Here is a 17071-nt window from a genome sequence, read left to right as displayed (position 1 = left end):
TGAGATGTGTGATCCTATCTCGGTCAGATGATGGTCCTCCTAGACTGATGCTTAATTTTCTTCTGTCTTTAGCTGTTTGATGCTATTGTCTCTTTTCTTTCTAGATTTCGCCAATTTTATCTTACAATATTATCTTCCTTCTATTGATTTTTAAATATATTTTCTTATATTTTCATTTCTAAGACTACTTTTATTTCTGTTCTGTTTTTGAAAAATTCTTAGTTTGTAGAATATCTTATTTCTCTGACAGTATGTATATTAAAAAAAAACCAAACCCATTGCCATCGAGTCGATTCTAACCCATAGCGACCCTACAGGACAGAGTAGAATTGCCCCATAGGGTTTCCAAGGAGCAGTTGGTGGATTCGAACGGCCAACTTTATGGTTAGCAGCCAAGCTGTTAACCACCGTGCCACCAGGGCTCCGATGATACATATTTTGTTTCCTACTCAGTTAACACCGGGATTTTTGTTGTTGGGTTTTTTTTTTTAATTGTGCTTTAGGTAAAAGTTTATAGTTCAAGTTAGTTTCTCATTAAAAAATATATACACATATTGTTTTGTAACATTGCTTGCAATCTCCACAATGTGACAGCACTCTCCCCCTTTCCACCTCGGGCTCCCTGTGTCCATTTATCCAGTTCCTGTCCCTTCCTGCCTTCTGGTTTTGATTTTGAACAGGTGTTTGTTGTTGCTGTGTTTTAGTTTTTTGCTCCTGTTTATATAGTCAACTTCCCTCTATTTCTGGCTAGTCTTAGCAGTCTGTCATATATGTGTAGACACCAAGACTTATTGAAAGCTCTGTGTTCTTGACAAGTGGTTAGTTTTCACTAGCACAGTGTTACTCAGAATGCCACTCAGTGGATTAGTGGTTACTCAGTTCATGATAAAATGCCTGGGCTAGTAATAAATAGTTGGCAGATCAGCATCTGCAGGTGGAACACATTTTGAGAAACACTGCACCAGGGAATGACTGGCAGGTAACCAATCATTTCATGGGAGGCCTTTTCTTTCGGGGTGTTAAGTTTCTCTAGGGAAGAATCCTTCAGTCTTAACGCTTTTAACTATGCTTCTGACTTATCTTCTACCTTACTTCCTAATTTCCACTTCACACCTATTTCCCTATACTGGAGGCCTGGTGGTGCAATGGTAGATATGGCGAGCTACGGCTGCTAACCAAAAAGGTCTGGCAGTACAAGTCCACAAGTGGCTCCTTGGAAACCCTATGGGGCAGTTCTACTTTGTCCTATAGGGTCACTATCCAAACCTAATGCCATTGAGTCGATTACGACTCATAGCGACCCTATAGGACAGGGTAGAACTGCCCCATAGAGTTTCCAAGGAGCGCCTGGCGGATTCGAACTGTCGACCTTTTGGCTAGCAGTTGTAGCACTTAACCACTATGCCACCAGGGTTTCCATAGGGTTACTATCAGTTGGAATTGACGACAACGGGTTTGGTTTGCTTTGTTTTATTCATCTGCACTATGGCTGCTAACCAAAATGTCGACAGTTCGAATCCGCCAGGCGCTCCTTGGAAACTGTGGGGCAGTTCTACTCTGTCCTATAGGGTCGCTATGAGTCGGAATCGACTCGATGGCATTGGGTTATATCCTCACCACATAGTGGTCTCCCATTTAATTTCTCGAGATAAGAATTCTGTTCTCCTACTTGTAACAGTGATGGAGGTGAAAGATAGTATTTGACTGAGAAGGGTAGGGCAGGGACCTCGAGAATGTGACCTTTCTGTTGTATGACTTTCAGCCAGACATCTTCAGGCTTGTCCCTTGGCTCACTCTTTCCTGTATCTTTTACCTCCCAACTTCTGAACTTCTTGGGGTGTGAGACCAATCCAGCTCACTTCTCACTGGTATCCGCCTTGCAGTCCCTTTAGATTGCAGCTTCCTCTGTCCATCTCAGTCGTATTCCATCTTCTTTTATAAATTTGTTTCAATCATTTTATTTGTCACTGTCTCTGTATTCTTGAGGGCTCATACCTTTTTAAAAAAATCATTTTGTAAATTATACAAAAATTAAATGCATTGCCACAGAGTTGATTTCCTCTCATACAGTAAACTTTTTTAGTGTACGTTTCTGTGAATTTGTGTAACCACCATAAGTATTAAATTTCAGAGCAGTTCTATCACATCAAAAAAAAACTTTATATTATCCCTTTATAGTCACCCATCCCCCACCTATAACCCCTGATCTCTTCTCCATAGCTTTGTCTTGTAGAATGTCATAAATGGAATCATGCAATATGTAACCTTTTGAAACTGATTTCTTTTACTCAGCATAATGCCTTTGAGATCCATCCAAGGCAATGCGTGTATCAATAGTTTTTCTCATACCTTTTTTATTCCTTTCATTTTATTGAAATGGGAGGGTGAGGAGATAAACTCTTGTGACTGATCCACTGTCTTAAACCAGAAATACCTTGAAACAAATATATCCACTGCCCTTTGGTTATTTTATAAGACTAAAAAAAAAAATCTTGTTATATTCTTTAATTACAATATTAATGTGAGTTTGTATGCCACAAGCTTTTCTATCCAAAGTAATGTGGAAGACGACTGAATTCATCATACATAGCTTTCACTGTCAAGCCTGACGTGCCACTTTGTTTTAAACACCGGAAGGGCAGAAAACATAGCTTTACAAATGTCAGATTCCACCTTGAAAAGGTTCTCTCTCATTTTCACAACAAAGCTTATAAAAGAGTAGTTTGTATTTTGTTGTTATCTTCATCTGCAGCCCGGCTTGTACTCCACGCTGGCACTGCACTGTGTTCATGGTCTCCTGTATATAAAAGATACAGTAGAAAGAGAGGGTTTTAGGAGAAGACTGGCTCTTATACTTAGAAAAGTTTTCAGGTTATTTAATCTCTTTAGGCTACTTTATCATTTCCTTGTCAGAAAAATGGGAATTATATACCCACTTGGCAGATTTTGTTTTACGAATAAGGGAAGTAATAGATAAAAAGCATCAAGCACAAAATGTGGAAAAGCAGGCACCCAGTGAACAATTCCCATTCCTTATTGTCGAGTCAAGTGAACTCACTGTTATCTTGACTTCTTGCACTATTTGAGAGGCATTTTTCTTCACTCCATCCTTCTTTGAGTAACTTTCCTTATTTTCTTCCTCGTTCTATGTTCCTTAGTCTACTTGTATGTACTCACCATATAATATGCCAAGAATTCTTGGAGATTATGTTCTCACTTTACACATACTCCCTGAGCAGTCTTAAATTCCTCATCATTTCTACTACGGTCTTCACACTGACATCTCTCTCTTTTTTCGTGCCTGGACATCTCTCCTGAGCTCTAGATTGTTCACTATGCATCTCCCTTTATTTCTTAAGATTAATGAGGCCAAAACAGGAATCATCCCACGCAAGCCTGGGTTTTTCCTGTATTCCTCCGTTTAGTGAATGGTATGACCAGCCACTTTATGAGTTAAGCCAGCTCTTCTCTTCAGCTGCCCCATCCAATAAGTCACTACGTTTTGTTGATTTTTAAAGGTACCAGCTCTTTGTTGAGTCCCTAATCTTTCCCTTATCTACATGTCTTTTGCTGTTGATTTAGTTCAGGTTCTTCCTGGCTTACTGCAAGAGCCTTTTGACTCTGGCTCTAGTAACTCATGTCCAGTCCAGCCTTTCACTTTTCCTAGAATGATCTTGAAGTAGAGCTCTGATCTTGACTCTTTTTTGATTAAACTTTTAAATGGCCCTAAGTCGCCTTCAGGATAAAATCTGAATCTATCCTTGAAATTTCACTCCCATCTTCTATCACCTCACTCCTTCATTTGTCCTACCAAACCAAACTGCGATTCCCCGGGACATTCTGTCCATCCTCTTTCCTTTACCTCTATGTTTCTGTAACTTCTGCTTTGATTTTTCATTGCTCTATTTCACATCATCTATATGCTTCTGTGTTTACAGTTCCTGAAATATATCATGCTTTGGTTCCAAATCTAAGTTAAACATGCTCTTATCCTTAGTTTGGAATGCCTTTTCATCTCCGCTCCATTTACTTTAATTCTGTTGGGTTGGGTCCTGCTTAAAGTCCCCCTTCTCACAACCTTCTAAATAACCACTAACTTCCTTGAATTTTACATAGCAATTTTTGCTGTACCAGTTACCTGGAGGATCATTTATGTCTGCATCATAGTTTACTATTCTGTGTGTATTGTCTAATTAGATTATATTCCCCAGAAGATCAAAGAGTTAAAAAATTCCCCTGAGCATATTGCAAAGTGACACAGTCATAGTAGGTAGCCAATAAATTACTGTTCACTAGGGACTAAACTCATGTTCATATGTTTTATGAAATTGTTTTTCATACATAAGGGCCTTAGAGCCAGAGATAAAGATTAGCCCAACCCTTTAACTTTAATGATGAAAAGACAGGTTTGCAGTTAAGTAATTTACCAGAAATAATATGTCAAGAGACAGTGCCAAATGTTTTCTGATTCCTAAAGGTGATCCGTGAAACTCTGATGATCAAAGAAGATACGGAATTATACTGGAATGCAATCTTGTTTTATCTAACTGGTTTTTATACGTTAAAGCTGTCCTACTGGTTTTATAAAATTGGTAGTGGATTAAGCGTAGTTCTAGAATTAAAACACACATTCAAATCACACAAAACTGTGTTCTGGCTTTGCACTGTTTTTTTCTGATTTATAGATGCTATAGGCAGAATCAAAGTCAGGATTGTTACCTTTTTTGTTTGCACATATCTAAATAGCATGCTGCCAATTTTGTTATACTGTTTCAGGAACCCTTTGGTAGAAGAATTTTTTTTTAAGCCATTTTCTAATAATTTGATAATATTACAAAAGAACAATCACCAAAAAACAAAAACAAAAACCTGAACTCATATTTTGGAGAGGAACCTATTTTAAAAGTCCCTATCCTAGTTCAGAGGACGAATTTAGAAATCTAGTAACAAATTTCAGGGGTGCCTCACAATATCCAATAAAGCTTGATTGGCACCTAGGCAAATTTCAGCCATACTTTTCTGTCAGGTTAGTCACAATTTACAGAGCAGGAACAATGAAAAAATGAGTGAGAAACCTTGGGACTGAAAAATGTTTGGAAGGAAGATAAATATCAAAGATTTTTTTGAATTTTTATGTTCAATAAAATAAGCTCATTTTATGCAGCATACGGTTTATTCATTTAACCAATATTGATTGAACACTTTCAATGTGTTATATTCTAGGTGCTGGGGATACAGCAGTGAGCAAACAAGAATTTTGAACGGAGGAGTCATGATCTGACATAAGCTTGTAAAAGGATCATTACTTTGTGGAAGGTAGTCTGGGTGGAAGAATGGAAGCAAGGAAGCCAGTTTTAAAATCTGCAAAATCCAAGCAAGAGATGATGGCTTGGTCTAGAATGGTAGTGGTGGAGATAATGAGAAGTGATCAGATTGAAATTATATTTTGCAGTTGCAGCCAATAGAATTTTCAGATGAGTTTGATACAGGTTATGTGAGAAACTGTCAAGGTTTGGGGCCTGAAATAAGGAAAATTGCAGAGGAAAAGGTTTGGGAATAGGGAATGGAGAGTAGAATTCAGTTTTGGTCATAAATTTGAGGTGTCCATTAGATATCTAAGTGGAAACAGCTGGAGCTAAAGGGAAAAGTCATGGTGGAGATGAGAGCTGTCAGCACAAAAAATGTGCATCAAGCCATTGGATTGGATAAGATCACAAAAAGGATAAATGTAGAGAAGAGGTGAGGTACTCCAAAATTTAGAGGTTAAGAGGATGAGATCTAGCCACCGAAATAGAACCACCAAAAAAGTATGGTATGGAAGCCAACTTAAGACTATTTCAGACTATACATACATATTATACTGTATTTCATTCATGGCTTAACTCCAAATAAAAAAATTAGACGTACGTCACTAGGGAGTGATCAACTATGTTAAATGCTGCTGATAGGTGGAGAAAAGATGAATTTGTGAATTGATAGTTCATTTAGCAACGCAGAAGCCATGATGATCCTAACAAGAACAGTAAAAGTCTGCCCAAAAAAGGAGATCAAGAAAGATTGGGAAGAGAGGAAAGGGAAAAAAGTATAGTCAATAAGTATTTTATTTCAAAGAGGATGAGAAATGGGATAGTAGCTGAAATCAAAGGAGGTTTTGGGGTTTAATCTGGGAACGTGTTCATAAGCTAATAGAATGGTTCAGAAAAGAGGAAGTTGTGTTCTGCTAAGTGATATGCACATTAGGATCTACATATACATTAGGACTTATTGTGAATCCTTGGTTCTTTTTATAACCATAAGTTTCCTGGATCTATCACCTAGTATGTCATTAATTCCTCTGTCATTAGTGGGGCACTCCTTTTAGGCAGTGCTAGGGAATTGGTAAGAAATTCAGCCTCTGTTCTTGAGAAGTTTATGACCTAGTCAGCTAAATAGAGTAAATACGATGAAATAAGAACACATACAACATTAACAAGTTCAAATTATAGACAATTCACTTTTTAAAAATCCCCATGTCCCAACTATTGGCATCTGGTAATTATGCTCAAGGATTTGGTTGCAATGCATAATACAAACGGGGAAAAAGCTAGATGCTCTCAATCCAAATCTAGGAACAGATGAATTGGGTATTTATAAACATTAGTGAGAAGAGAATTTGGGACAAGAAAAACTCAAGGATTAGAAATTAATATTAATTTTTCAACACACTTCGCCTATGCCGCATCGCATATATCACCAGCTTTCTATTTGAAGTGGCATAATGAAATAATTTTATAACAGTTTGTAAAATAGGTGAAAGATATTTATTGTAGCAAGGAATATTTTTATGTTTCTATTTGTACACACTGTGGGGTGGGTACAAGGAGTAAAGACACTTGCAATATGGGATTTAAACCATGTTAACAAGATCACTGCATCTGTACAACCTATCTATACAGTAAATAATTGCTGTGCCTAGCGACTCCAGTCATGGAATGTAGTGCCTTACTGAGCTAGACACCAAGACTTGATTGAGTCCAGATTTGTCCATCCCATTTCTTGTCCCCAATTAAAATTTCCCCCCTTTCAGCGTTTTTCCAGACGAGCGAACAGCTTCCACAACTTCGGGACACTGTGGAAGAGCTTCTTGCATGGGGAGTTCTGCGGTAATCAAGTACAGGAAGATAAAAGTTGGTATCCCGATGCCGCTCTTTCCAGCATATTCTCAGCACAAGGAACAATAACGCTCCCACAGTTTCATCGGTGGAAAAACTGTATTCCTGTAAGAGGAGTTATTCTTTTTGTTTCTTATTTCATCTGGCCTCTCGGCTATCAGTGTTTTTTCTGCCTGTAACTGGCGGCACTGATGTTCTCACCGTCCGAAAGCTAAAGGTTGCTCCGAGTTTTATGCTTTCTTGCTCAAAATACACTAATTCCCTGTGAGACCCTGATCTCACACAAATTTTACCAAAACTTGTTAAAAGGTACTTAAAACTTCACCCCTGCATCTCCGTGCCTCAAAAAGCGTTTGTTTTTCTCCAGCCTTTGCTCCCGGAACGGCCGATTCAGCGGCAACCGAAACGAGATCACGTGACAGGAACCGCAAGCCGCCTAGAGCGGCTACTGCAGCCCTGTCGCTCTCGCCTTCCGCTCTCGGTGGTTAGGAGCGCAGGCCCCTCCTCGGCGCGGAAAACTTTGCGTCCCTTGACGCTTGCGCAAAGGCGAGAAGGTAGTTCCGGTTCCGGGGTGGCTCTTGTTCCTGGCGTTCAGTTGTCGCGGTTGTTGGGCAGTAACAGAAGCAAGATGCTGCGGAATCTGTTGGTGAGGAGTTTTCCGGATTGCATTCGTGATAGGGGGTTAGAAAGTGGGCTAAGGCGTCCAGGGTCCACAACAGAAAAGCCTCTGCTGGAAGTGGGTGGGAGGTGTCTCCCGAAGTCACCTTGGGCCGCGTCCTTTTCGCCTGACCTTACTTTTCCCTTCCTTCCGTTCTTTCCCCAGGCTGTGCTGGGTAGATGTAGGGAGTGGAGAGGCTGGAAAAGTGTCCATAGGATTGTGGGTTAGACTAACGTTGGCTTCTTTGTCACCACCCCTGGATAGTTTGGTGGGTCATTGATAAGGTTAGTAGCCCTGATCGAGTAAAACCAGGCTCCAGGTGGGGAATTTCTGACACGCGGAAGCATCAGGCAGAAAGATGCTGCTTTCCTGGTGCTAAAAGGTTTTAAGTTTCAGTGGTTCTGATCTGTGCGAGTATCAGAAGGCAGTTTAAAAAGCCGGTTCAGGTTTGGAATGAACTTAAGAAGGAAGTAGTCATGGCTAAAGAGTTGTATTGCTTCCATGAGGTGATTCTGCAGTGTCCTTCACCTCTCCAGTGAATCTGAGTATATGAAGTGGTTTTCCAAATTTGAAAAGAAAAGGGAACAGTAACCGTTTTCTTTTGTAATTATTCAGTAACATTTTAATTAGCATCTGAATATATTCGTTTTAGAACGTGGAGTGCATATTTCATTATTTAACTCAACTGATGTAGTGTCTTTTTTAAAAAAAGATTTATGCCCTGTTAAAGACTTTAGGAAAAGTTTATGAGGAAGCAGTTTAAATAGGAATCATGCTATGTATTTTGCAGTCAAGTAATAGATTATTTTAATATATGATAGGATATTAAAAGATTCAAAAAAGGATATTAAAAGATTATAAAAAAAGGTTAACCATTTTTTATTTCTGTACTCTCCATCTATCATGTTTTCCTCAAGGCTTATAAAATGCTACTAGTTTGATTAACCCCCCCCCCCAAAAAAATACCAAACCCAGTGCCGTCGAGTCGATTCCAACTCAAAGCGACCCTATAGGACAGGATACAGCTGCCCCATAGAGTTTCCAAGGAGCACCTGGCGGATTCGAACTGCTGACCCCATGGTTAGCAGCCATAGCACTTAAGCACTGAGCCACCAGGGTTTCCAGTTTGATAAAAAAAAAAAAAAAAAAACCATATTGATTAAGGATACGATTTTTGGGGGGGGGGTCATAATCTGCATAAATTTCTTCTTGAATGTGATCTTTGGAGACTATAGAATGTAATATGAAGAGCAGTGAGTGGATTACAAATTGGAAAACCTAGATGCTGGTATGACTTTACTACTGACAGATCAGATACGCTCTTAGTCTCACATCCCCACTTTGTATAATATGAAAGATTGAAAACAGCTAGTTTTGCAGTTTTCTTTAGACCCTACATTTGTTTAATATGTATGCATTTTCCATTTCAGGCTCTCCGTCAAATTGCCCAGAGGACCATAAGCACTGCTTCACGCAGACACTTTGAAAATAAAGTTCCAGAGAAACAAAAGCTATTTCAGGTACTGAAATATTTTATAGGAAATTATTACTTGTAAAAATGAGATTTCCAAAAAGTAAAGATAGGAAGCAGATTTGGAGATGTCTGATTGTTAGAGATCATGTTGTACTGTGAAAGAATAATGAGAAACTATCAATTGATGGAAACTGGTGGCATAGTGGTTAAGAGCTACAGCTGCAAACTAAAAGGCTGGCAGTTTGAATCCACCAGGTGCTCCTTGAAAACCCTATCGGGTAGTTTTCCTCTGTTGTATAGGGTCGCTATGAGTCAGAATTGACCTGATGGCAAGAGGTTTTTATCAGTTGATAGCTAACTGGGCGTTTGCTATACCCAGGAGGACTTTGGGAAACCAGAAAAAGAAAAGAGGGGAAAGGATATGTATGGGTCAAGAACACTTTCTTTGGAGGAGTTACATTGAATAGATAAATAGACCATAGAAAAAGAATAAAGAGCCCAGAAACAGAACAAATACATATGGAGAAATTTAATGTATGTTAAAGGTGCTGTTTCATATCAGGGGAAAAGGTTACAATATTGTTGTTAGGTGCCGTCAAGTCAGTTCCGACTCATAGCGACCCTATGCACAATAGAACGAAACACTGCCCAGTCCTGCGCCGTCCTTACAATTGTTGTTATGCTTGACTTCATTGTTGCAGCCACTGTGTCAATCCACCTTGTTGAGGGTCTTCCTCTTTTGCGCTGACCCTGTACTCTGCCAAGCATGAGGTCCTTCTCCAGAGACTGATCCCTCCTGACAACATGTCCAAAGTATGTAAGACGCAGTCTCGCCATCCTTGCCTCTAAGGAGCATTCTGGCTGCACTTCTTCCAAGACAGATTTGTTCGTTCTTTTGGCAGTCCATGGTATCTTCAATATTCTTCGCCAACACCACAATTCAAAGGTGTCAACTCTTCTTCGGTCTTCCTTATTCATTCTCCAGCTTTCACATGCATATGATGTGATTGAAAATACCATGGCTTGGGTCAGGTGCACCTTAGTCTTCAGGGTGACATCTTTGTTCTTCAACACTTTGAAGAGGTCCTTTGCAGCAGTTTTGCCCAATGCAATGTGTTGTTCGATTTCTTGACTGCTGCTACCATGGCTGTTGATTGTGGATCCAAGTAAAATGAAATCCTTGACAATTTCAATCTTTTCTCTGTTTATCATGATGTTGCTCATTGGTCCAGTTGTGAGGATTTTAGGTGTAATCCATACTGAAGGCTGTGGTCTTTGATCTTCATTAGTGAGTGCTTCAAGTCCCCTTCACTTTCAGCAAGCAAGGTTGTGTCATTTGCATAACCCAGGTTGTTAATGAGTCTTCCTCCAATCCTGGTGCCCCGTTCCTCTTCATATAGTCCAGCTTCTCGTATCATTTGTTCAGCATACAGATTAAATAGGTATGGTGAAAGAATACAACCCTGATGCACACCTTTCCTGACTTTAAACCAATCAGTATCCCCTTGTTCTGTCCAAACAACTGCCTCTTGATCTATGTAAAGGTTCCTAATGAGCACAATTAAGTGTTCTGGAATTCCCATTCTTCACAATGTTATCCATAGTTTTTTATGATCCACACAGTCGAATGCCTTTGTATAGTCAATAAACACAGGTAAACATCCTTCTGGTATTCTCTGCTTTCAGCCAGGATCCATCTGACATCAGCAATGATATCTCTGGTTCCACGTCCTCTTCTGAAACCGGCCTGAATTTCTGGCAGTTCCCTGTCGATATACTGCTGCAGCTGTTTTTCAATGATCTTCAGCAGAATTTGCTTGCGTATGATATTAATGATATTGTTCTATAATTTCCACATTCGGTTGGATCACCTTTCTTGGGAATAGGCATAAATATGGATCTCTTCCAGTCAGTTGGCTAGTAAGCTGTCTTCCATATTTCTTGGCATAGACGAATGAGCATCTCCAGTGCTGCATCTGTTTGTTGAAACATCTCAATTGATATTCCATCAATTCCTGGAGCCTTATTTTTCGCCAATGCCTTCAGAGTGGCTTGGACTTCTTCCTTCAGTACCATCAGTTCCTGATCATATGCCACCTCTTGAAATGGTTGGATGTTGACTAATTCTTTTTGGTATAATGATTCTGTGTATTCCCTATATCTTCTTTTGATGCTTCCTGTGTCGTTTAATATTTTCCCCATGGAATCCTTACAAATACATATGGAGAAATTTAATGTATGTTAAAGGTGCTGTTTCATATCGGGGGAAAGGTTACAATAAGTTGGCTGATTTATTCTAAAGAAAGTAAAGTTAGATCTCTTCTGTATAGTATATTAAGAATATAATTGCAGATGTAAATTTCTCTCCTGCCCCAAAACATTAGAAAATATAGGAGAATATTTCTTAAAATCTTAGAGTGGTGAAGTCTTCTTAAGGAAGTCTTTGCCAAGTCTAGAAGCTGTAAAGGGGAAAAATTGCAAGGTTTGTTGAAATAAAAGCAGTATTTATTAGCTGTGAGAAAAAAGTGACAAATTGAGAGCAAATATTTTCAAAATATAACAAAAGATTAATGTCTTTAGTATGCAAAGAGCTCCTAAAAATAGAAAAGAAACGCAAATTAAAATGACAAGTTACTAGTTTTTTTCCCTGATTGGCGAAAATTTAGGAAGCGCTAAAATAGATTATGTTGGTCAATGTAGGAGATCGATACATATATATATCTTACTTTCATGATATTTAGGTGATAGTGTAAAGTGGTATTTAGGTTTTGGAAGGTATTTGAGAGTATCATTAAAAACAAGTCACATTCCTTAACATATACTTTTAAGAACCTTTCCTACGGAAATAATAGCATAAGTATGTAAAAACAGGAATGAGGTTATTTGTTACAGGATTTTGGAAAAAAACAACTACCTAAGGCCCTGGAGGCCTTAGGGTACGAGCTGCAGTGAGCTACGGCTGCTAACCAAAATGTCAGCAGTTCAAATCTCCCACCTGCTCCTTGGAAACCCTGTGGGGCAGTTCTACGCTGTGCTGTAGGGTCGCTGTGAGTCAGAATAGACATGATGCCAGTGGGTTTTTTAAGTGTCCATTAATAGAGGACTGGCTTATTCAATTATGTATTTGCACAGTGGTGTGCTCTGTAGTCATTCAAAGGACGAAGAGTCAAGGTAGTTTTAGATGGACTGGCATAGAATAGTTTTGAAGGAGCGCTAGTGATGCATTGGCAAGTGCTCAGCCGCTACCTGAAAGGTCAGAGGTTCCAACCCACCAGCCATTCCGTGGGAGAAAAGACCTTGTGATCTGCTCCTGTAAAAATTTCAGCCTAGAACACCCTGTGGGGCAGCTCTAGTCTGTAACATGGGGTCGCTGTGAGTTGGAATCGACTTCATGGCACACAACAACAATAGAATGTTTTTTAAGAATGAACAAATAAGTGAACGAACAAATCTGTCTTGGAGGAAGTACAGCCAGAATGCTCTTAGAAGAAGGGATTGCAAAACTTTGTCTTACTTACTTTGGACATATTATCAAGAGGGACCAAGCCCTGGAGAACGACATCATGCTTGGTAAAGTAGAGGGTAGGCAAAAAAGAGGAAGACCCTCAACGAGGTGGATTGACATAGTGACTGCAACAGTGGGTTCAAACGTAGCAATGATTGTGAGGATAGTGCAAGACCAGGGAAAGCTGCGTTCTGTTATACATAGAATTGCTGTGAGTCAGAGCTGATTCAATGGCACCTAACAACACTGAGGAAAAAAAGAATATGTGGCAGACCATTATATACCATAATCTCATTTTGTGTGTTCAATATGGATGTGTATAAATTAGAAGAAAAATCTGTATAAGCATTAAAAAACAGTCAAGGACATATACCATGCTGTTAATAATGGTTATTTTGGTATAGACCTATGTGGCAGAGCAATTTAACTTTATTATGCAGTGAGATTTTGAGTGATTTTTGTTTGATTTTGATTTGTAGTGTTTTCCCAAATAAATTTTCAAGTTATTTAACAAAAATTGGATCATATATACTACATGAAAAACTTATATGTAACAGACATGTTAAATCTACTATATGCCAGATGCTGGACTAGGTGCTAGGGATGTAATTTAGGTTCATAAACTAAAAACACCCCTTTCCTTTTTTTTAGGGGAAAAAAATCTTTCCTATATTAACTGAATTTAAAGTGTGATAATTCTTTTAAGTTGATGAACTTAATGAGAATATTTTCACAGTTTGAGTTATGCAGTCCTTAGAAATAACATCTTAATTGGATCTCAAATTAACTTTCATGGAAAAAAGAATGTTGACTTTTACAAGATCTTTTTTCAAGCCTCAAGTTGCAATAGTGAAAGATTCTATGGGGAAAATATTAAATGACTCAGGAAGCATCAAAAGAAGATGGAAGGAATACTCAGAGTCATTTTTACCAAAAAGAATTAGTCGATATTCAACCATTTCAAGAGGTAGCATATGATCAGGAACCAATGGTACTGAAGGAAGAAGTCCAAGCTGCTCTGAAGGCATTGGCAAAAAACAAGGCTCCAGGAATTGATAGAATACCAATTGAGATGTTTCAACAAATGGATGCAGCACTAGAGGTGCTCACTTGTCTATGCCAAGAAATTTGGAAGACAGCTACCTGACCAACCAGCTGGATTGTGCCTCTTCCCAAGAAGGTGATCCAACCGAATGTGGAAATTATAGAACAATATCATTAATATCACACACAAGCAAAATTTTGCTGAAGATGATTTAAAAACAGCTGCAGCAGTGTATCAACAGGGAACTGCCAGAAATTCAGTCTGGTTTCAGAAGAGGACATGGAACCAGGGATATTGTTGCTAATGTCAGATAGATCCTGGCTGAAGGCAGAGAATACCAGAAGGATGTTTACCTGTGTTTTATTGACTATGCAAAGGCATTCGACTGTGTGGATCATAACAAACTATGGATAACACTGTGAAGAATGGGAATTCCAGAACACTTAATTGTGCTCAATGAGGAACCTTTGCGTAGATCAAGAGACAGTTGTTTGGACAGAATAAGGGGATACTGATTGGTTTAAAGTCCGGAAAGGTGTGAGTCAGGGTTGTATTCTTTCACCATACCTATTCAATCTGTATGCTGAGCAGATAATCCAAGAAGCTGGACTATATGAAGAGGAACAGGGCATCAGGATTGGAGGAAGACTCATTAACAACCTGCGTTATACAGATGACACAACCTTGCTTGCTGAAAGTGAAGAGGACTTGAAGCATTTACTAATGAAGATCAAAGACCACAGCCTTCAGTATGGATTGCAACTCACCATAAAGAAAACAAAAATCCTTAGAACTGGACCAGTGAGCAACATCATGATAAATGGAGAAAAGATTGAAGTTGTCAAGGATTTCATTTTACTTGGATCTACAATCAATACCCATGGAAGCAGCAGTCAAGAAACTGAACAGCACATTGCATTGGGTAAATCTGCTGCAAAGGACCTTTTAAAAGTGTTGAAAAGCAAAGATGTCACCTTGAAGACTAAGGTGCTGCTGACCCAAGCTATGGTATTTTCAGTTCCATCATATGCATGTGAAAGCTGTAAATAAGGAAGATTGAAAAGAAGAATTGAACTGTGGTGTTGGTGAAAAACATTGAATATACCATGGACTGCCAAAAGAATGAACAAATCTGTCGTGGAAGAAGTACAACCAGAATGCTCCTTAGAAGCAAGGATGGCGAAACTGGGTCTTACATACTTTGGACATGTTGTCAGGAGGGATCAGTCTCTGGAGAAGGACATCATGCTTGGCAGAGTACAGGGTCAGCAGAAAAGAGGAATACCCTCAATTAGGTGGATTGACATAGTGGCTGCAACAACGAGCTCAAGGATGGCGTAGGACTGGGCAGTGTTTCGTTCTGTTGTGCACAGGGTCGCTATGAGTCGAAACTGACTCAAAGGCACCTAACAGCAACAACATTTCAATAATAGTAGTAGAAAAAGAATCAGGAAAATGCTAAGCCTTGTTCATTTTGATATTTAAAAGATTTTAATTCCAGGGGCTAAAGGGGCCATTTAACTTTGCATGAATGGTTTAATCTTTTGAAACTTAGCTTTTTTGTTTTGTTTTTACCTAGGAGGATAATGGAATTCCAGTGCATCTAAAGGGTGGGGCAGCTGATGCCCTCCTGTATAGAGCCACCTTGGTTCTTACAGTTGGTGGTAAGATATTTGAAATATTTGTAGGTTTATAGAAAAGTAATAGTTGGTAATAACTAAACACCTCCATCACTTTTCCTGTGGCATTGTTTTACCCAGGCAGCCTGTCTTCAGAATCAGAGATCTCACTGCCTCTCATACAAGGATTTAAGAAGGCGATTGATACAGATTGTATGAGAGTATCTTAAATTCTTTTTAGAAAAAATACACCAATGAAGCTGGATGATTATCTTCTGATAGAGGTAGCTTTCTGAGTGTGCCACTAGTGGCCCTGGAGACTTCTTTCAGTGAAGCACATCCAGTCTAATGCTGCTCTGCTTGTCTCTTCAAGCAGAGGCTTTTAACCTTTTGACTGGTCCATGATAAAAGCACATTTTACATCAAAATTCTATGTACATATTTATGACTGAAACAAAACTTGCACAAAGCAATATTTACTGTTTGTACAGGGCTTTGATATTTTCAGTTTTATTTCTTAAAAAGAGAAAGTAGATCACAAGCCACAAAATTGATTTCATGACCTGCTAATGGATTGCAGACTACACTTTGAAAAATCCAGTGACATCTGTTGACGTTGGTCGTTATTTTATCTTGTGAAGACACTTTAAGTCTTTATTGATTGCCTAATATGAACTAGAACTTGTACTTGGGAGTAAGTCACCAGGTTCTCTCTCAGTTTATATTTTTGCCAAGTGAGGATGGGCAATATATAAAACATAGTTGGTACATTTAAATTTCAGAATTTCTTCTAAGTTTTGTTTGTTTTTATTTTCCAGGGACAGCATATGCCATATATCAGCTGGCTGTGGCTTCATTTCCCAAGAAGCAGGATTGACTTCAATTTATCCTTCCAGCAGTTGGTTCAGTTTAATTCAGTGCTCTATGGACCAGTAATCTGATAAATTACAGCTCTTTTTGCGGGATCAATACTTATTGACTTGTACTAACTGCCACCAATAAAGCAGCCTTTACCATGCTTGGTCTTATCTTATCACTTTAGGATACATTTCACCAATAATTTCAGCTTTTGGTCAGCCTTGTAATTCTTAGGTAAGAAGCAAAAAAAAAAAAAAAAAAGATTCTTTTGTCCTGCCTGTGTAAATTACCATTATTGGGATGTTAGTTTAATTTAACTTTACTTTTAACATCGCAGAATTACACAGTGGATTGTCTTCAGCTTTATTTGAGCTTGACACTTGATTTACTTTCTTCTGTGTCCCCTTCTATAGTACAACCTGGGATATACTAGAACCTGGGGCGGGGGTGGGGGTTGGGGTAGAAACTGGTGATTTTTGGCTCATGGGGGCTAAGTTTAATTTTTTTCCTCAACTATACGAGATTATGTTTAAATATTAGATATATTCCTCAGCTTAGAATTAGGCTTTAAGAAGTAGAAAACAAACAAAAACACCAAACCCACTGCTGTAGAGTAGATTGCGACTCATAGCGACCCTATAGAACGGAGTAGAACTGCACCAGGTTCCAGGGAACCCCTGGCAGATTCAAACTGCCGACCACTTGGTTAGCAGCCGTAGCATTTAAACCGTTACATCGGCAGTGTTTTCTTAAGAAGTAGA

The 17071-nt window shown here is 38.9% G+C and overlaps 1 protein-coding gene across 1 annotated transcript; it reads left to right on the top strand.

The window, feature by feature from the left end:
- The first annotated feature begins 7668 nt into the window (after positions 1-7668).
- Positions 7669-16470, top strand: LOC100663191 (cytochrome c oxidase subunit 7A2, mitochondrial). Its single transcript, XM_010586689.3, has 4 exons — positions 7669-7797; positions 9240-9329; positions 15413-15497; positions 16271-16470. Exons 1-4 carry the CDS (start codon positions 7780-7782, stop codon positions 16327-16329), a joined length of 252 nt encoding a protein of 83 aa, XP_010584991.1. The 5' UTR covers positions 7669-7779; the 3' UTR covers positions 16330-16470.
- The last annotated feature ends 601 nt before the right edge of the window (positions 16471-17071 follow it).

Source organism: Loxodonta africana, chromosome 1 (genome assembly GCF_030014295.1).
Source record: "Loxodonta africana isolate mLoxAfr1 chromosome 1, mLoxAfr1.hap2, whole genome shotgun sequence".
Classification (NCBI taxonomy): domain Eukaryota; kingdom Metazoa; phylum Chordata; class Mammalia; order Proboscidea; family Elephantidae; genus Loxodonta; species Loxodonta africana.
This window is presented reverse-complemented; position numbering and strand designations above follow the sequence as displayed.